At 39.1% G+C, this 15,790-nt stretch overlaps 1 protein-coding gene across 2 annotated transcripts; it reads right to left on the reverse strand.

Moving 5' to 3' along the window:
- Positions 1 to 2,215: 2,215 nt before the first annotated feature.
- On the reverse strand, positions 2,216 to 3,882 carry LOC134060070 (urokinase plasminogen activator surface receptor-like). 2 transcript variants are annotated; one of them, XM_062516659.1, is made up of 5 exons: positions 3,782 to 3,882; positions 3,425 to 3,535; positions 3,146 to 3,289; positions 2,830 to 2,943; positions 2,216 to 2,748 (listed from the first exon to the last, which is right to left on the reverse strand). In XM_062516659.1, exons 1-5 carry the CDS (start codon positions 3,828 to 3,830, stop codon positions 2,462 to 2,464), a joined length of 705 nt encoding a protein of 234 aa, XP_062372643.1. In that variant the 5' UTR covers positions 3,831 to 3,882; the 3' UTR covers positions 2,216 to 2,461. The 2 variants fall into 2 exon arrangements, with proteins under 2 accessions (XP_062372643.1, XP_062372644.1); XM_062516660.1 differs by having other exon boundaries at positions 3,425 to 3,500; positions 3,782 to 3,878.
- Between the last annotated feature and the right edge of the window lie 11,908 nt (positions 3,883 to 15,790).

The following is a 15,790-nucleotide window of genomic DNA, read 5'->3' on the forward strand; positions in this document are numbered from 1 at the left end:
TTTTCTGACACGGTTTTGTCTGAGGATGACAAAGTTTTTTCCGACGCTGAGAAAGTTTTGTCTGACGATGAGAGAGGTTTTTCTGACAAGCTTTTGTCTGAGAATGACAAAGTTTTTTCCGACGCTGAGAAAGTTTTGTCTGAGGATGAGAGAGGTTTTTCTGACGCTGAGGCAGTTTTATCTGAGGATGACAGAGGTTTTTCTGAGTCTGACACCTGAGTCTGAGGATGTCCTAAAATGAACACCGTACGCATGCGCAGTGAGTGAACAAATGCCCGCACGCGCAACAGACAGCACGCGGGACCCTCCCCCCCAAGCTACACTATAGAGGACAGGACAGGGAGAGAAGGACGCGGGACCCTCCCCCCCAAGCTACACTATAGAGGACAGGACAGGGAGAGAAGGAAAGAGGGAGAGTTGAGAGAGACAGAGGGAGAGGGGAGAAGAGGAGTTGTACGGCATGCCACATAAGAAGTCCATGACAGCGCAATGCTAAAGCAGCATAACTAAGGCATGGTGGAGGGTGGTCAGCACCAGCTCAGGTGTGGTCAGTAGCCACCATGGGATGCATGACTGGGGCACCGGTCACACAAGCCCACAGCAGAGGTGGTCCGTTCCAGTAAGACCCTGAGGTGGTTGAAGTTCCACACTGCACCATACCTAACTATAGGAAGCACTAAAGAGTTATGTTTTAAGTCTAGACTTAAAAATAGGGAGGGTGTCTGCTAATCGAATTGAGGGAGGAAGATTATTCCAGAGGAGGGGTGCGCTGTAACAAAAGGCTCTGCCTCCTACTGTCGTTTTTGAAATTCTTGGAATTACAAGAAGTCCAGTATTTTGTGATCGTAAGGGTCTAGGTGGATTATATGGGACTAGAAGATCATCTTCAGAACATTTCATCTGAAGATAGGGGCAATTAAAGCAGTATAATATTACATTATCATTTTTTACCATGGGGGTGCAAATCACAAATGACTGGTTATAAGCTAAGTTGATGCGGGCTCTTGAGACCAACATACCATAAACATTTCGTCATCCTTGGTGCATGGTTTGGGTAGTTATTTAGGAAAAACTGCATTTTTGGGGTTTCAAGGGGGCTAGCATGGGGGTGTAGTGGCCCCAGGGACCAAACATTTTTTTTCTGTAAAAGTCTACTGGGGCTACATGCCCACCAAGTTTCGTGTGCCCCAGTGTTACAGTGTGATTGGATTTTCCCTAATTTCTTTTTTTGATTGAGGCATTTTAATTCATTTCCACTTTTTGTTTGTCAACTCTAGCATGTGTATGTATTATGACCACAACTGTATTGTGGGTGCTCAGGCAGCAGAGGGTGCACAAACTGCAGGTGAAGCAGCAAGGAAGGCAGTAAAAGCAAACAGCAAATGCTGAATGTGTCATTACACTGCTAAAAAAAATAAATTAAGGAAGCTTTCAATACACCAAATGACACCAATAAGCTGTTACAAAAATACATTTCATCCATGAATTCCAGAAGGTGGGGTACTGTTGCGCTCTTGATGAAAGACATTAATATTAAATCATATCCTGCAATACTCATTGCAATGCGACTTGCAACATTACTTCCTCATCATGAATTATTATAGACAGACTTGTTTCCTGGTTGCCATTTTAGTGTTCAGTGACAGTCTGCAAGCTTTGAGTGTAAATGACAGTTTGCTAGTCTGCCAGAAAGCCAGCTCTAAATCTCTGTGAACACCTCTATTTTTGTTTGAAATATTGTAGTGGTAGTACAATTTGTGACACAGCAACATTTAGGGTTTGACAACCCCCTTTAACAACAAAGAAGCCAATGAAGCATGAACAGATCGGATGCTTTCCCCTCCACTGTGTGTGAAGTGCTGAATGTTGCTTTACTCTATTGCCCCCATCTATACCAATTTGACACATATCAACAGCGCATGTCCAACATTGCATTCTATTTCAACTACTCAGAATGACAAAATTATTCTGTAATCTTCTGCATTACAGTATGTTAACTGAAACATTTTGTTTAGATAGTATCTATTGATTTAGATTATTTTGAAGTGCATGGTGGGGGAAAAAAGTGCACATGTCAAAGCAGAGCAGAATGACACAACACAATCCCCTCATATTAGTATTGTAGTACCACTAAACACATACAAAACTACTGAAAACCATTAACGGAACAGATGGATTATTCTAATGATCTTAAAAAGGGTCGTGGAAATCCAGGTAACACTCAAAACAAATATAAACAATTTATTTACAATTTACTGTTTACAACTTACAAAAAACTCTACAACTTGCAGTTTATTTACAATTTACAAAACATGAGCAAAAATACTCATGTGTCTACGTCATACATTTCTATGGAACTTGTGGAACAGTAGTTACACCTTTTCGGTTTCCTTACAGTTTACAACTTACAAACAACTTTACAACTTGCAGTTTACAATTTACAAAACATGAGCAATAATACTCATGTGTCTACGTCATACATTTCTATAGAACTTGTGGAACAGTAGTTACACCTTTTCGGTTTCCTGATATGAAGTCCCAGAAGCACACCACTCAGAACGATGATCACGGCAGAGAGGAGACAGGCCAACAGGATAAGGACTCTCTGTGTCCCTCCTCTCTTGGGCCTGTTGCACAGGTTCCCCTCACAGCACTCCGACAGATAGCCCATCAGACCAGATACGTTTCCTTGGCAGATACTCCTGGATGCACATCCTTTCAGAATAGCTATCTGGCCGTTCATCTCAGCTGCAATGAATAGTTAGTACATGGTTAAAAAACGTGGACTGAACAATTAATATTGATGGATTTGAAGGGAAATGAACTCACTTGTTGATTTAATGCAATGGTCCTCATTTCCAACACAATCCATCGTTTTTGTGCAGTCATTGCCTTCACAGGTGAAACACTTCTTCCCATTCGGAGTATCATCTTTGTTAAACTCTGGAATACACACGCACGCACGCACGCACGCACGCACGCACGCACCCACGCACGCACACACGCACACACGCACACACACACACACACACACACACACACACACACACACACACACACACACACACACGCGCCATTACGTACATTACACAAAATATTAAATAAATACTGAACAATACCTGTGAATACCTGATGGTTAATATACCTGGAGTGTTTTTAGTATTGCACAGTTCTTTTCCACAGCATTCGGTGTTGATTGTCCTCTTAGAAACTCCAAGATTTATCGAGCCAGCGATGCAGTGATCTGGCTGGACACAGCACCTCACATTGCTTACTATTTCTGTATCACCTATCAGTTAAAAGGAATACAGTGTCACCAGTTAGAACACTGTGTCAAGGCAATGTAATGTCATGGCATCAATACCCCCTTTAATAAACAGTTATTTAATTAATTAATTTGATTGATTAAATGTCTTCATCTGACCTTCAAAAAATGCCTCCGTTACGCTGGCACATGATCCTGGGTCACACATGCAGGTATCGTTGCAGTGTTGGGACTTCTGATGAGAGCAGAAGTAGCAATTGAGAGCTGCCACTGACGACATACAAGAAGAGACACTTGAAAACTTAACTAAAAATATTGGATCATGGCAAAATAATCCGTGTGTAAAAATGCCATACGTTGTATTATGATGATGGGTACAACCATAGATATATATGTCTATGGGAACAACACTGTAACACTTAAAACTCGGTGATTCTATAGAATTCTACAATCTACACTCCGGAATGCACAACAAATCAAGCAATCATTATCAGATATAATCATTAGCAGAAATACCTTCACCGACAAGTGTGCACAAAAGACCAAGGATAAGGCTAGGTTTCATCTTGGGGAAAAGTGCAGTGAGAATCTTCCTTTACCTCTGGGTGTCGACTGGCATGTGATTTTCCAAACCAAATTGAAAGTCTAAATGGTGTTTGTAAACGGAAGTTCACAAGGGGCGTGGCAACATTTTCCATGGCTACAGCTTCATTCCTATGAGGTAATTATTTCCTGCCCACCTGTTCAAGATGCACAACTGGTTTGCGCTCTCGCTTTCATTTTGTCTCCGACATGAAAAAGGCCTTACTGTATGTCCCAGATGACCAGGCACTTTATTGCAGGGTCAAATGTCACAGTTGAATTAGCTCAACATTTTGCTTAGCACAGTGTTTGTGCATGCAGTCAATAACCAGATCAAAGAACCAGATACAAATGACAATGCACTAGGCACTAGGTCAGGGGCGGACCGGGACAAAAAATTGGCCCTGGCATTTTGGACCGGACTGGCCCTCCTCATTCACTATAGCGCGAACATTTTCGGTCTTTTGAATGTGTATTCAACTGTGCAACTCTTTAAAACGACCTACATTAAGCCATGCAATGATGTTCTACACAAATGCAATTTAATGCTTACCCATCCAGTAAACACATCAGCCCTGTGGTATTTGTTTTCCTTCAGAGATGATATTTGACAAATGTGAACAGTCAAGTTTGTGGTTGGATGACACACCTGAGGTGGCCAGTTTATTTTTAATCAAGTTTGTGTGTTGCCAATTGTGGGACGGCATACATGACACTGTTTTGTTGTGGTTCACCCAAGGAAGACAAGCTCAACCCGTCTTGACATGTTATTTTAACAATGGTATCTGGGTGTTTTCCAGTCTGCACTGAAAAGTGGAACGCTCGTTCATTTAGCAGATCATTTTATAGATAGATAGACAGACAGACAGACAGATAGATAAATAGATTAGATAGATAGACGGATTACCTTATTTATCCTCAAAGGGAAATTATGGTGTTACAGCAGCAATTCAATCTAAACTTCACACACAGTATACTGTACAAGTGCAAGTGGTTTTAAACTGTATTGTCTCTTGGAATAAGATTCTCCTCTCATGGTACAAAGGGGAGTTATTGCACTGTAAATAGTTATGGCAGTGGGCAGGACTGATTTTCAATCAGTGAGCTCATCTCTAGGATCATGGCACTGGAGGTCAGACATGCCAAAGAAGTATAGATTCACATAAAAACAAAACTTGTGTTTTTCTTATTTGGTTTGTGTCAAAATTGAAAAATGAATGAAAGTATTGCTATTAAAAAGCTATAGCAGTGAAAAGTAAAGTTTACTATCTTTTTTTGATAACCTCACCTCACCCTGGGCATTCATTTAACTGTGTGTGTGCTTGCGTAGGATCTCCTTAGAGGCCAACTTCCTGCATGGCCTGTTTTGTGCATATTCTGGTACATTTGATGTCATTGTGTGCTTTCCCAACACCAAGGCTGATTTCACCCTAAATGGATGGGTGCTATACCGAAGGGGCAGCGCTAAAACTATGGTTACACAAAAAAGGAACACTTTGTCGAATTCAGTGGGTGTACAGACAACAAAAACATCAAGTTTTTTGTTTGCCTTTCCTCCTTAAACATTTGCATAAAGATATTCTGGCAATTTATATTCTGACAATTTCAGCTACTGAGAAAAAGAGGTCATCACACATAAAAACATAAACATATTAATTAAAAGACATAAACCAACCCACCTTGTCTAAATAACAATTGCACTTCCTTATTGCATACCTGAGGTAGGATATATTCAGGCACACTGGAACTTCAAGATTCATAGCCTGATTGTCTTGTTCAGTACTGCACTGGGCTTAAATTAGGCACTTTGGCCACAGATATTGTAAAAATACACATATGATTTTGACCTACAGTATTTATTATAATGTGATTAAGGGAGAATTTTCACATAGATCTCCATTTCTCAAGGTCACTGAGTAATGTCAGAACAGAAAAACGTAAACAATCGGTTTACCGATACAGTAAATTGAAAGTTTGGCTTGTATTTGTTTCATTTGATAAGACAGTAGAGAAAGTGACTAAGCCAATAGAGAGAGATGGGGTGGAATTGGGAAATGACCTTGGACTAGAGCCTGAATCTATGGATGTTGCATACACACCAGCTAGTTGATCCCCCACAGTTGTTCCTCAAACATGGTGAATAAACTCAACTTTGAGGTGGATAAATTCGAATAGATTCCCAAACTGTCGAGCTGATTCAAGGGTGTGCAAGATGCTATGTACGAAAGGTGTTAAAAATAAACTTTTCACATTTTCGGTAATTAATTCATGAATAAATAAATCATTTTGTCATTAACGGAAATCTTTTTCATCAAAAAAAAGGTGGCTTATTAAACATGATGCCTGGAATGCATCAATAGAATGTGTTACATCATGTGTCAGATGGTGGGGGTACATGAGCTGAGTCAGAATGTAGAAGGTGGTACCTGGGGGGGTGGGAGTTTGGGAACGACTACTCTTAGAAGCGGATAAACTGTGTTTACTTGCGTTTAGCTTCCACTACAACTCTGAGCATGACTGCCTAACCATAGATCCTGAGCAGCAACATCAACATCCATCAAAAACGTCCATCATCTCCGCTGCTGTAACTCCAAAACTGCTCTTTAGAAAACAACATACAGTACCTGTACCTAACTACTGTACCTTTAGCAACCAATACATAGATCCTAAGTCATCTACTGGTGAGGATCACTTAGACTCTTTCTTTATAAAACTAGCTGCGCCGGCAATTAGTGAGCCATTGTCATATATTTTTAATCTCTCCATCTCTTCTGGCGTATTCCCGCTTGTCTGGAAATCTGCCCGTGTCATTCCATTGCACAAAGGAGGTGATAGGGATAATCTAGATAATTATCGTCCAATATCTACACTTCCGTGCCTGGCCAAAGTACTTGAGACCTTAGTCAACTCCCAATTAAAGTGTTTCCTGTCAGACCATTCAATTCTTAGTCCTCACCAATCCGGTTTCAGGCCTAACCATAGTACCATCACTGCCATCACCCTGGTAACCAATGACATAATGTCTGCCCTGGATAAAAGGAAGCACTGTGCTGCCCTCTTTGTCGACCTCTCAAAGGCTTTTGACACAGTCGATCACCAGCTACTTCTGAAAAGGCTGTCTGATATTGGTTTGGACACGGATGCCTGTGCGTGGTTTCATGGCTACCTATCTTCTAGGCGTCAATGTGTGAAATCACCACTTGGGAATTCAGAATTCCTCTCCATTGAGAAAGGTGTCCCTCAAGGCTCTGTTTTAGGTCCTGTACTTTTCACTATTTATATAAACGAACTAGTCTCTTCCCTAACTGGTTGCCATGCCCACCTATATGCAGATGACACCATAGTTTACTGTACTGCAGATACCCCTCAGGCTGCAGTTGACAACTTACAGCTTTCTTTTAACTTACTACAGGACACTCTCTCTGATCTTAAATTGGTTCTTAACTCTCAAAAGACCAAATTTATGTTATTCTCAAGAGCTAAAGTGGCTGATTTTAGGAAACATCATATTTTAACTGTGGATGGCTCTCTTATAGAGAGAGTCTCTGAGTATAAATATCTAGGACTTTGGATTGATGAGAAGCTCTCTTTTAAGTCCCACATTAGCTGCCTTGCCTCCAAGCTCCGTCAGAAGTTGGGATTTTTATACAGAAACAAGTCCAGCTTTCCCATGATCAGTAGGAAGAGAGTTGTTGAGGCTGTATTTTTATCAGTTATAGACTATGGTGATGTCATCTATAGGCATGCAACAGCATCTATTTTAAAGCAATTAGACTCTGTCTATCATTCTGCCCTTAGATTTATCACTGGGGATAACTATAATACACACCACTGCACTCTTTACAGTAAGGTTGGCTGGCCCTCTCTTTCTTCGAGGCGCAGTTTCCATTGGCACTTGTTTGTTTTTAAAGCTATTAATGGTAAACTACCACCCTATATCTCCTCCTTATTGCAATGGAACCTTGGATCTTACCAAACTAGATCTAACAACTGGCTCACTCTCAGGGTCCCTAGTGTTCACTCAGAGCTTGGCAAGGCTGCTTTTCTTTTCGATGCCCCTAGCACCTGGAACGCTCTGCAACAAATTTTAAAGCTAGAGCTATTGCCTTCTGCTAATGTATTTAAGCAATTAGTGTCACATCTCTGCTCATCAACTTGTAACTGTTTTTAGTTTTTTAGTTTATTACTTCTTTTACTTATTTTATTTGTTTTATATATTTGTTTTATTCATTTTATATATATATATATATATATATATATATATATATATATTTGAAATGATATATTTTAAAAAATTAAATGTGTTTATATGTCCCTTCTATTGTTTTATTTTTTTTTTTATTATTAATGCACGACCTTTTCTTGTAAACTCGTCGTCATTGTAAATGAGGGAAACCTCAATGCCCTACGAGTATAAATAAAGGTTTGAAATGAAATGAAATGAAATACACCCTTGGGGATATTGAAAGAGATTTGACTTAATCAATGCAATTGTGCAATATTGTGTTTTCAGTGTAACACTAAGTGCTGTGCAAGTGAGAAAGAATCATAATATAATCAGAAAGAAAGAAAAAGAAAAAACACAGAACGTGGCATTTAGTCCACACACTACTTGGTAGTTTTCTTGTTTTATTTTCTTGTGTTTGGCTCAGATGAGGTTTCAACCATGCACCTGGGATGTGAGACTCTCTCAAAAGTGACCATTCTAAGGCACTTAACATGAACAATGTTGGCTTAAAGTTCCACATCACTAATCAGTGATCACCAAATTTCTCGTGTACATCTGTTCATTTTAACCCTTAGATGCATAGGCTACCAATACCTACACTCTTCCATGAGTGGGGTCAAAAATGACCCCAATTAGAATGCATGCGTTTTTTGCTGTAAACTCAAATAATGTCTTTCATTTTGGTTAAAGATGATGATTTTTATTATATATTTGTCAGAAAAAATATTATTTCATGTTGGACATATGATGTATCACTTTTTATTAACATTTTATTACAAAACAGCTTTTAGAAAGGCAAAAAAGGTAAACATCCTAAAATGATCTCAACATAGGTGAATAGGGTAAAATTACCTTAGAGATATCTTCATGAAACTTTACCAGTTGAATACTCACATCAATAGGAGAAAAAAATGTATTGCAAGTTTTCTGTATTTATGTTTAAATATGCTAATTAGGTAGTGTCTAATTAAATATGCGCTAATTTGCATATACGTTTTGATGCGAAGAATCTGACCATTGGAAAAAGCCAAGTTGAAAATTATTTTTTTGTAGTGTTAATATATCAAATAAAAAAGCATTTACAGAGGTGATTATGAATATCTTCTTTTGTTATCCAGTAAATCAGAAAATACTGCCAATTGGCTTAAAAAATGGATTTTCGCCCTATTTTTAGGCATAACAAGTCATACAAATCAGGCCAAGAACGCTATATCAACAAATCCCTCTGTAAATATCGCTTGGTGAATTCTGCTTCACAATGATAGGAAGAGCGGACATCGAATGATCAAAAAGCGACGTCGCTATGGACGCTTGGCCGCCACATTATACGATGATACTTAGATGTTGTTGTGTAAAAATAGCCTTCAGGATGGTGAGACTGCTGACATGAGATGTGATAATCAACAGTAAATGTATACCTGACTGCCACAGTTGATAAAAATCAAAAGATCCTAGGGTTAACTTTTGAAATTCCATAGAAAATGCTTGGGGTCATTTTTGACCCCACGTATGCGGATCGGTGGTATTGATACAAAACATGAAATTACTTTAAAAATATAGCAATTAGAGACAAATCCAAATGGCCTCATGTCAAAGACAACCTATTTGAGGAATACATGGAAGGTTAAATGAAAAAAATGTACAATTAAGAAGATACTGCAAGAAAACAACCTCTGGGGTCATTTTTGACCCCACTTATGCATCTAAGGGTTAATGACATTGTTCTTGTCATTTCCTTCATGTACAAACTGACCAGACACTAGATCACAGGGTCAAACATCCAAGTTGTATTAGCTCAACTTTGCACCTTAGTACAGTGCAATATGCAGTTGTGACCTAGATTTAAGAACCAGTTTCTTCAGAGACGATACTCAATGGAACAAATGAATGTAAACAGTGAAGTTTGTGGCTGGATGACACACCCTGCTTTCTCCCACTACTGCTACTGTACTTTGCTGTCAGGTAACTTGAGGTGAACAGACATTTGCTATTAATACTGACTGAATTAGGTTGATTAGGCGGACAGTATTTGAGAGCAACAGCTTTTCTCTGCCTATGACACAACACGTTTGTTATTTGTACATTTGCAAACTGTCAACAGATCAGCTATTGTATGCTATCCTGCCTGTGTTACATCTCATAAACTAAATACTTCAAAAATGTACTCAAGTCACAACTGAACTGGTCAATTGGTACAAACCACCGACCGAACCTATTGAGAGCCACAGAATGGTGCTTAGAGCAACCCAATGCAGTTCTTTTAACTTGAAATAACAGCTTCAAACTCATGATGCACTGATATATAATTTTAATACAGAGAATGAAGTCTCTGGCATTGTCTTTTTTTGGCTTCTATCAACAACCTCACCCTGGGCATAACTTTAACTGTGTGCACATGCGTGCATTTGTAGAACATATCCTCTGAAGAGGCCAACTTCGCAACTTCCTGCACTGTAAAAAACAACTGACCCTATTTACCCTATTTTACTCAGATTTTCCCAGTGTCCTTTACTATAATAACTCATCATACAGTGCCCTCAAAAATTGTTGGAACACATGAGTTAAATATAAAATCATCTTTATAAAATCAATATAAAATCATCTCCAAATGAATAAAATGAGGAAATATTCAACCTTTAAAGGTATACTATGCAACGTTTTTCAGTTAATCAATTCGTTCCATACTGTTATATATGATTAAATGGGTCATTACCGGTCGAACGGTGGTTTTTTTGGCCGCTCTAGTGGTCTGTAGCGGTAAAACCACACTTGCAACTTCAGGAGACACCGGGCACGCACCCATGCTCTACTCCAGGAAGTGTCATGTAAAGTCTCATGAAAAGGCACGGCAGACTGACCGATTGAGGAGTTTTGTCAAATATACACGCTAAAGCTGTAGGGGAAGCTCTGCAGAGAAATATGCAAGCATAAAACGAGCGAAAATGAAAAGTGAAAGCGAAACCGGCGATGAAATCGCCAATCCTGCATAGTATACCTTTAAGGACATACATTTTCTTTGTGAATGAATAATGTATTGTAAATAAATAAATGTTTTTCTTAAAATACAGGGGTCATAAGTATTGGAACGCCCATTTTAAATTTTATTTTTAAAGGCCAGTTATTTCATTGATCCAGGACACTATGCACCCTGATAAAGTTCCCTTGGCCTTTGGAATTAAAATAACCCCACATCAACACTATATCCTTCACCATACTAAGAGATCGACATGGTTTTATTTCAGTTAGCCTATTAGCTGGTTTGAATTGCATTGAGCTCAATGAGAATGAAATGGTATGGTGAAGGGTATAGTGTTGATGTGGGGCTATTTTAATTCTAAAGGCCAAGGGTACTTTATCAATAGTAGAAGTCCTGAGTAAGATTTGTATGAGTATGGTTTGGAGTAAGGTTTGTATTTGTATTTGTATGCGTATCAAAACTCTGCAGCTTTGCTGCTAGACCCCCATATATAACACCAGAATTCTAACTCTACATGGTCATTGTAAACATTGTGATCACCTCAGAAAAGCTGTTGCTTCAAAAGTGTGTGAGATATTGCCTTTTTTTTAAAAAAAATAGACAAAATGTAATGCAAAAAGTATTTCTCTTAATATGAACATTAATCTGGTATTATTTTTTATTTTATTTTTATTTAACCTTTATTTAGCCAGGATTGTCCCATTGAGACTGAGCGTCTCTTCTGCCAGGGAGTCCTGGTCAAAATGGCAGCCAAACAAATAGTTCCAAACACAGACAAACACATGAACACATTTACATAAAACACAGTAGCAGCTAAGAGTTTTGTGAAATACCTCTAAAAGCAATGACATTTCTCAGTGCACACAGTATTAATTTCTCTCGTATAAGTTTATGAGGATATCTATAAAGGAAAAAAGTCCCATTCACCTCTATAGTGTCACCTAGTATTGTTGTCGTTTTCAGGACTTTCATCCCGGCTAGAGATTTTGGCACACATTCCACGTTGTTCAGTGGGGTCATATTAGTCTAGAACAGTTGAGATATTCTCCGCTAAATGAAGCGCATACAAATCTTACTCAGGACCTAGACTACAGGGTGCATAGTGTCCTGGATCCATGAAATAACTGGCCTTTAAAAATAAAAATAAAAATCCTCTATGGGAATTTAACATGGCCATTCCAATACTTATGACCCCTGTATTTTAAGGAAAACATTTATTGATTTACAATACATTATTCATTCACAAAGAAAATTGATTCATTTTTTTTCATTTAAGGCATTAAGATCAATTTCCAAAAGATGATTTTATATTTAACTTTAAGAATGTGTTCCAATACTTTTGGAGTGCACTGTACATGTATATTAAGTAAAGTTTACATGGATTTTCTACACTAAAAAATAACTGACCCTATTTACGCAAAATAATTGTGGTGTGCATACATTTTTTTAAAGGTAGATTTTACTCAGATTTCCCAAGTGTACTTGCATGGCCTGTGTGAGCACATCCTGTTGCAGGGCCCTCAGGTGTTCACCCCCGTGCTGGACGAGAAGGAGAACAGGAGGTTCCAGGAGGAGGTGTCCGTCTACGTCAGCAAGGAGCTCGCGATGGTGCTGCTGGCCAACCTCAACGACATTCTCTTCTAGAAAATGGACCGCAGAGCAGTTGCTTCCCTCGCCCAGATTTGACCCAGTTTTTGAGCCTGTTATCATCAGCGGCGCCACCTTGTGGTCTTGGGGCAGAGTGGACATGTCATAACTGGACTGATTACTGTAACAGCAGTGTTCTTCTCGCTTGTGTTTGCCTGCCTGCTCAGAACATTGTTTTTGACAGGAGCCTGGTGACAATTGTATGCTTGTTTCACAGATCAGAGTGTGCTGGTCTTAAAAAAGCACCCTCATAATTTCTGCCATAACCTACACCCCCTATACACACTGAAAAAACATGCCTCATCAGGATTCCTAAATAATTAAATCCCTCAAATGCTGAACCACAAAGATCTTTCATTAAAACCGCACAGCTCATTTCAACCCTCATCGCTGTTGTCTGAAATACAAACAAAATATATCAATTAAAAATGTAACGCTTGTAAGGTGTTCGGCACTGTGGGACCCCTTTTCAATGTTTGCTAAAACAAAAATTATGCTTTTTATTATTTCTTCAAACTCAGATTCAATGGCCTTCTCTCATTTACTGTGAAGAACATAAAAATAAGTTATTTTCAATGACTGCACACAGTACGTGAATCTTAGAAGTTGGACCAAAACACACATTTGGCTAATTTTGATACTCTTTAAAATGTTCAACATTCACCAAGTCTTTTCTCTCGACATGTTTTCTTACAAGGAATCTGAAGATAAAAAAGGAAAAAAGGTCAGAGGAACACTGCAGTGTTTATAGGTAACTCTCTGGATGTCAATGTGGTTTCTCACAGAGTCCTAACTGAAGGTCTCCAGTGGACCTGGCATGCAGTCTGACGATTGGAATGACTTCAGAGTATACTAAATGAGCTCTGGTCTGAATGATTAAAGTATGATATTATAACATAGCATTCTAGACCCATACAGGTGTGTCAGCTTGTGAGAGAGTGAGTACACATCTGATATGGCCAAGTGATGCTTGTTGCACAACCAGTAGGGGGAGCCAACGTCCAGCTAGGGGGAATACATGGGGCGTGGTTTTTCATTTGGCCATGTGACCTTTTTTCTCAAATGAGAAACTCGGGTGCGCACCAAAACAAGCGGACCCAGACCTCCAAAAAGAGGAGGTCTCAGTCCGCTTGACTCCGCACCAAAAGTCGACCTCTGGTGCGGTCCCTCTGGTGAGAACGCAAACTGGGGTCCAAACCATAGACCGTAGGTCAAAATAGTGAGTCAAAATTGGTGCAGATTTCTACCAGAAGATAAACATTGAGGAAAAATCAATCAGGCCAATTTTTGGTGTGAAAGCGGACTTCACCGGAGTCTATGCTATATAACAATTTCACTGCCTGAAGCAGACCAAATAATCGAACTAGTGTGAAAGCGCCCTTCGATCCTCACAGTCAATGGAGTCAAAACAGAACATGCTTCATATATCTCGCTATAAATCATGGTACAACTTAAATTGATCATAAATATGGATCTGCAATAAAAAGTGCAATTTGGTCTGTTTATTCTGATGGTCACTGAAATTATATATTTGCAAATAGTAGGCCTATGAAGTGCTTTACTGTCAATTATTTTTTATGACTAAACAGATACAATGTGTATGACTGGTGCCATTGACTATTTTGTCACAGACTTGACTGGTAAAATGTTACAATGGCATCTTAATGTATGAAAATTGCTGGACTACTAAAATAAACTTAAGAAATTGCCAATGTCATTGGACAGGTAATAAAAAACCTAATGCAAATTTGAATGTTGTTTTTTGGCGGTGATGGTGTAGAGGTTAGGGAACTTGTCTCAAAGGTAGAAACTAGAACATCATGTGTCTGATTCCCTGCTGCCACCAATGTGGTCCTATAGCCAAGTTGCTCCTGGGTGACTGTCTCTACGCTAGGGCTTTGTAAGTCACTATAGATGAGAGTATCAGCTAAATTGATACATTTATAGTAAAATGAAACTAAAGCATATGAGAATAGTATGTGACAAAGATCGTTGATCTAGTACTCTTTTTTAAAGTGTAGCCAATACAGTTTGGGGTATTTCGGTGACTCTAGGGTTCCCCCTAGAGTTGCGGAATATTTATATTTCACCTTGCCATTGTAAAACACAATCCTTCTCATGAGTTGAACCCTTTCTCCTGGACACTGATACATGTGCATTTGTTGTGAAGATGAAGGACTAACAACAGGTAAAGACAATCTCCAAAGAGCTACAGGCCTTTCTACTGAACAGGAAATGTTTCATGATTCTTGAAAGTTGTCTCTGGGGTGCTGACAGCCAAATGTGTGGGGTATGATGTGCAATAAACAGTTAGAGTGCCGTCTTTGCACCTCCTTACATGTTAAGTGATGGTTGTATGTATCTGTATGTGTTGCTGTATGTGAAATATTATAAATTATATATTATAAATCACTAGTTTCTTGGCAAGTCTGTATCTCACAGCACATTATTGTGGCCTGACATACAGTAGGTATGAATGAGTGCGTCATTTTTTGTTATAACTGACTAATGTTAAAGTAAATCATATGACACCATCTTACTTCCTTTTTCATATTCAGAGTCAAATGGAGCTTTGTCTGCATTGAATCTGCATTCAAATCTGTGCAAAAATGTTTCGCCAAATGTTAACATGAAAGTAAAGGATATCTGTTATCATAAAGGGCAGAAAACATGTGATTGGCCGTGTTAGGTATGGAGAGAGGTAGTGTCAAAAACCCATCTCAAAGGAATTAAAACTTGCACACAGGGGAATAGACTTCAGACTTTGCACAAACACTCATTTAGGGTCTGGTTCTTGGATATTCTACTGCAGAAGAGAAGACATCCACTTCTTCACTTTGCCTGCTCGGTCGTGCTTAGCTCAGGCCTAGTCAGATCTATACCTTGTGAGGATTGTGGATAAAGGCTCGATGGCTTCTTCTTATTTCAGACTTCTCTCCACTGATCTTATTTCTAATTGGGCTACAATGGGTGGCGTTTTCCACCACAGGTGTTTTAATTACCCCCAATAGAGGATGTACCTTCTTTGCTCTAACAAGGGGTGGAGTTTCCCTTCATTCTGCCCATGCCCAGACCACAGTAAACTGACACT

The sequence above is a fragment of the Sardina pilchardus genome, chromosome 16 (assembly GCF_963854185.1).
Source record: "Sardina pilchardus chromosome 16, fSarPil1.1, whole genome shotgun sequence".
Taxonomy (NCBI): Eukaryota; Metazoa; Chordata; class Actinopteri; order Clupeiformes; family Clupeidae; genus Sardina; species Sardina pilchardus.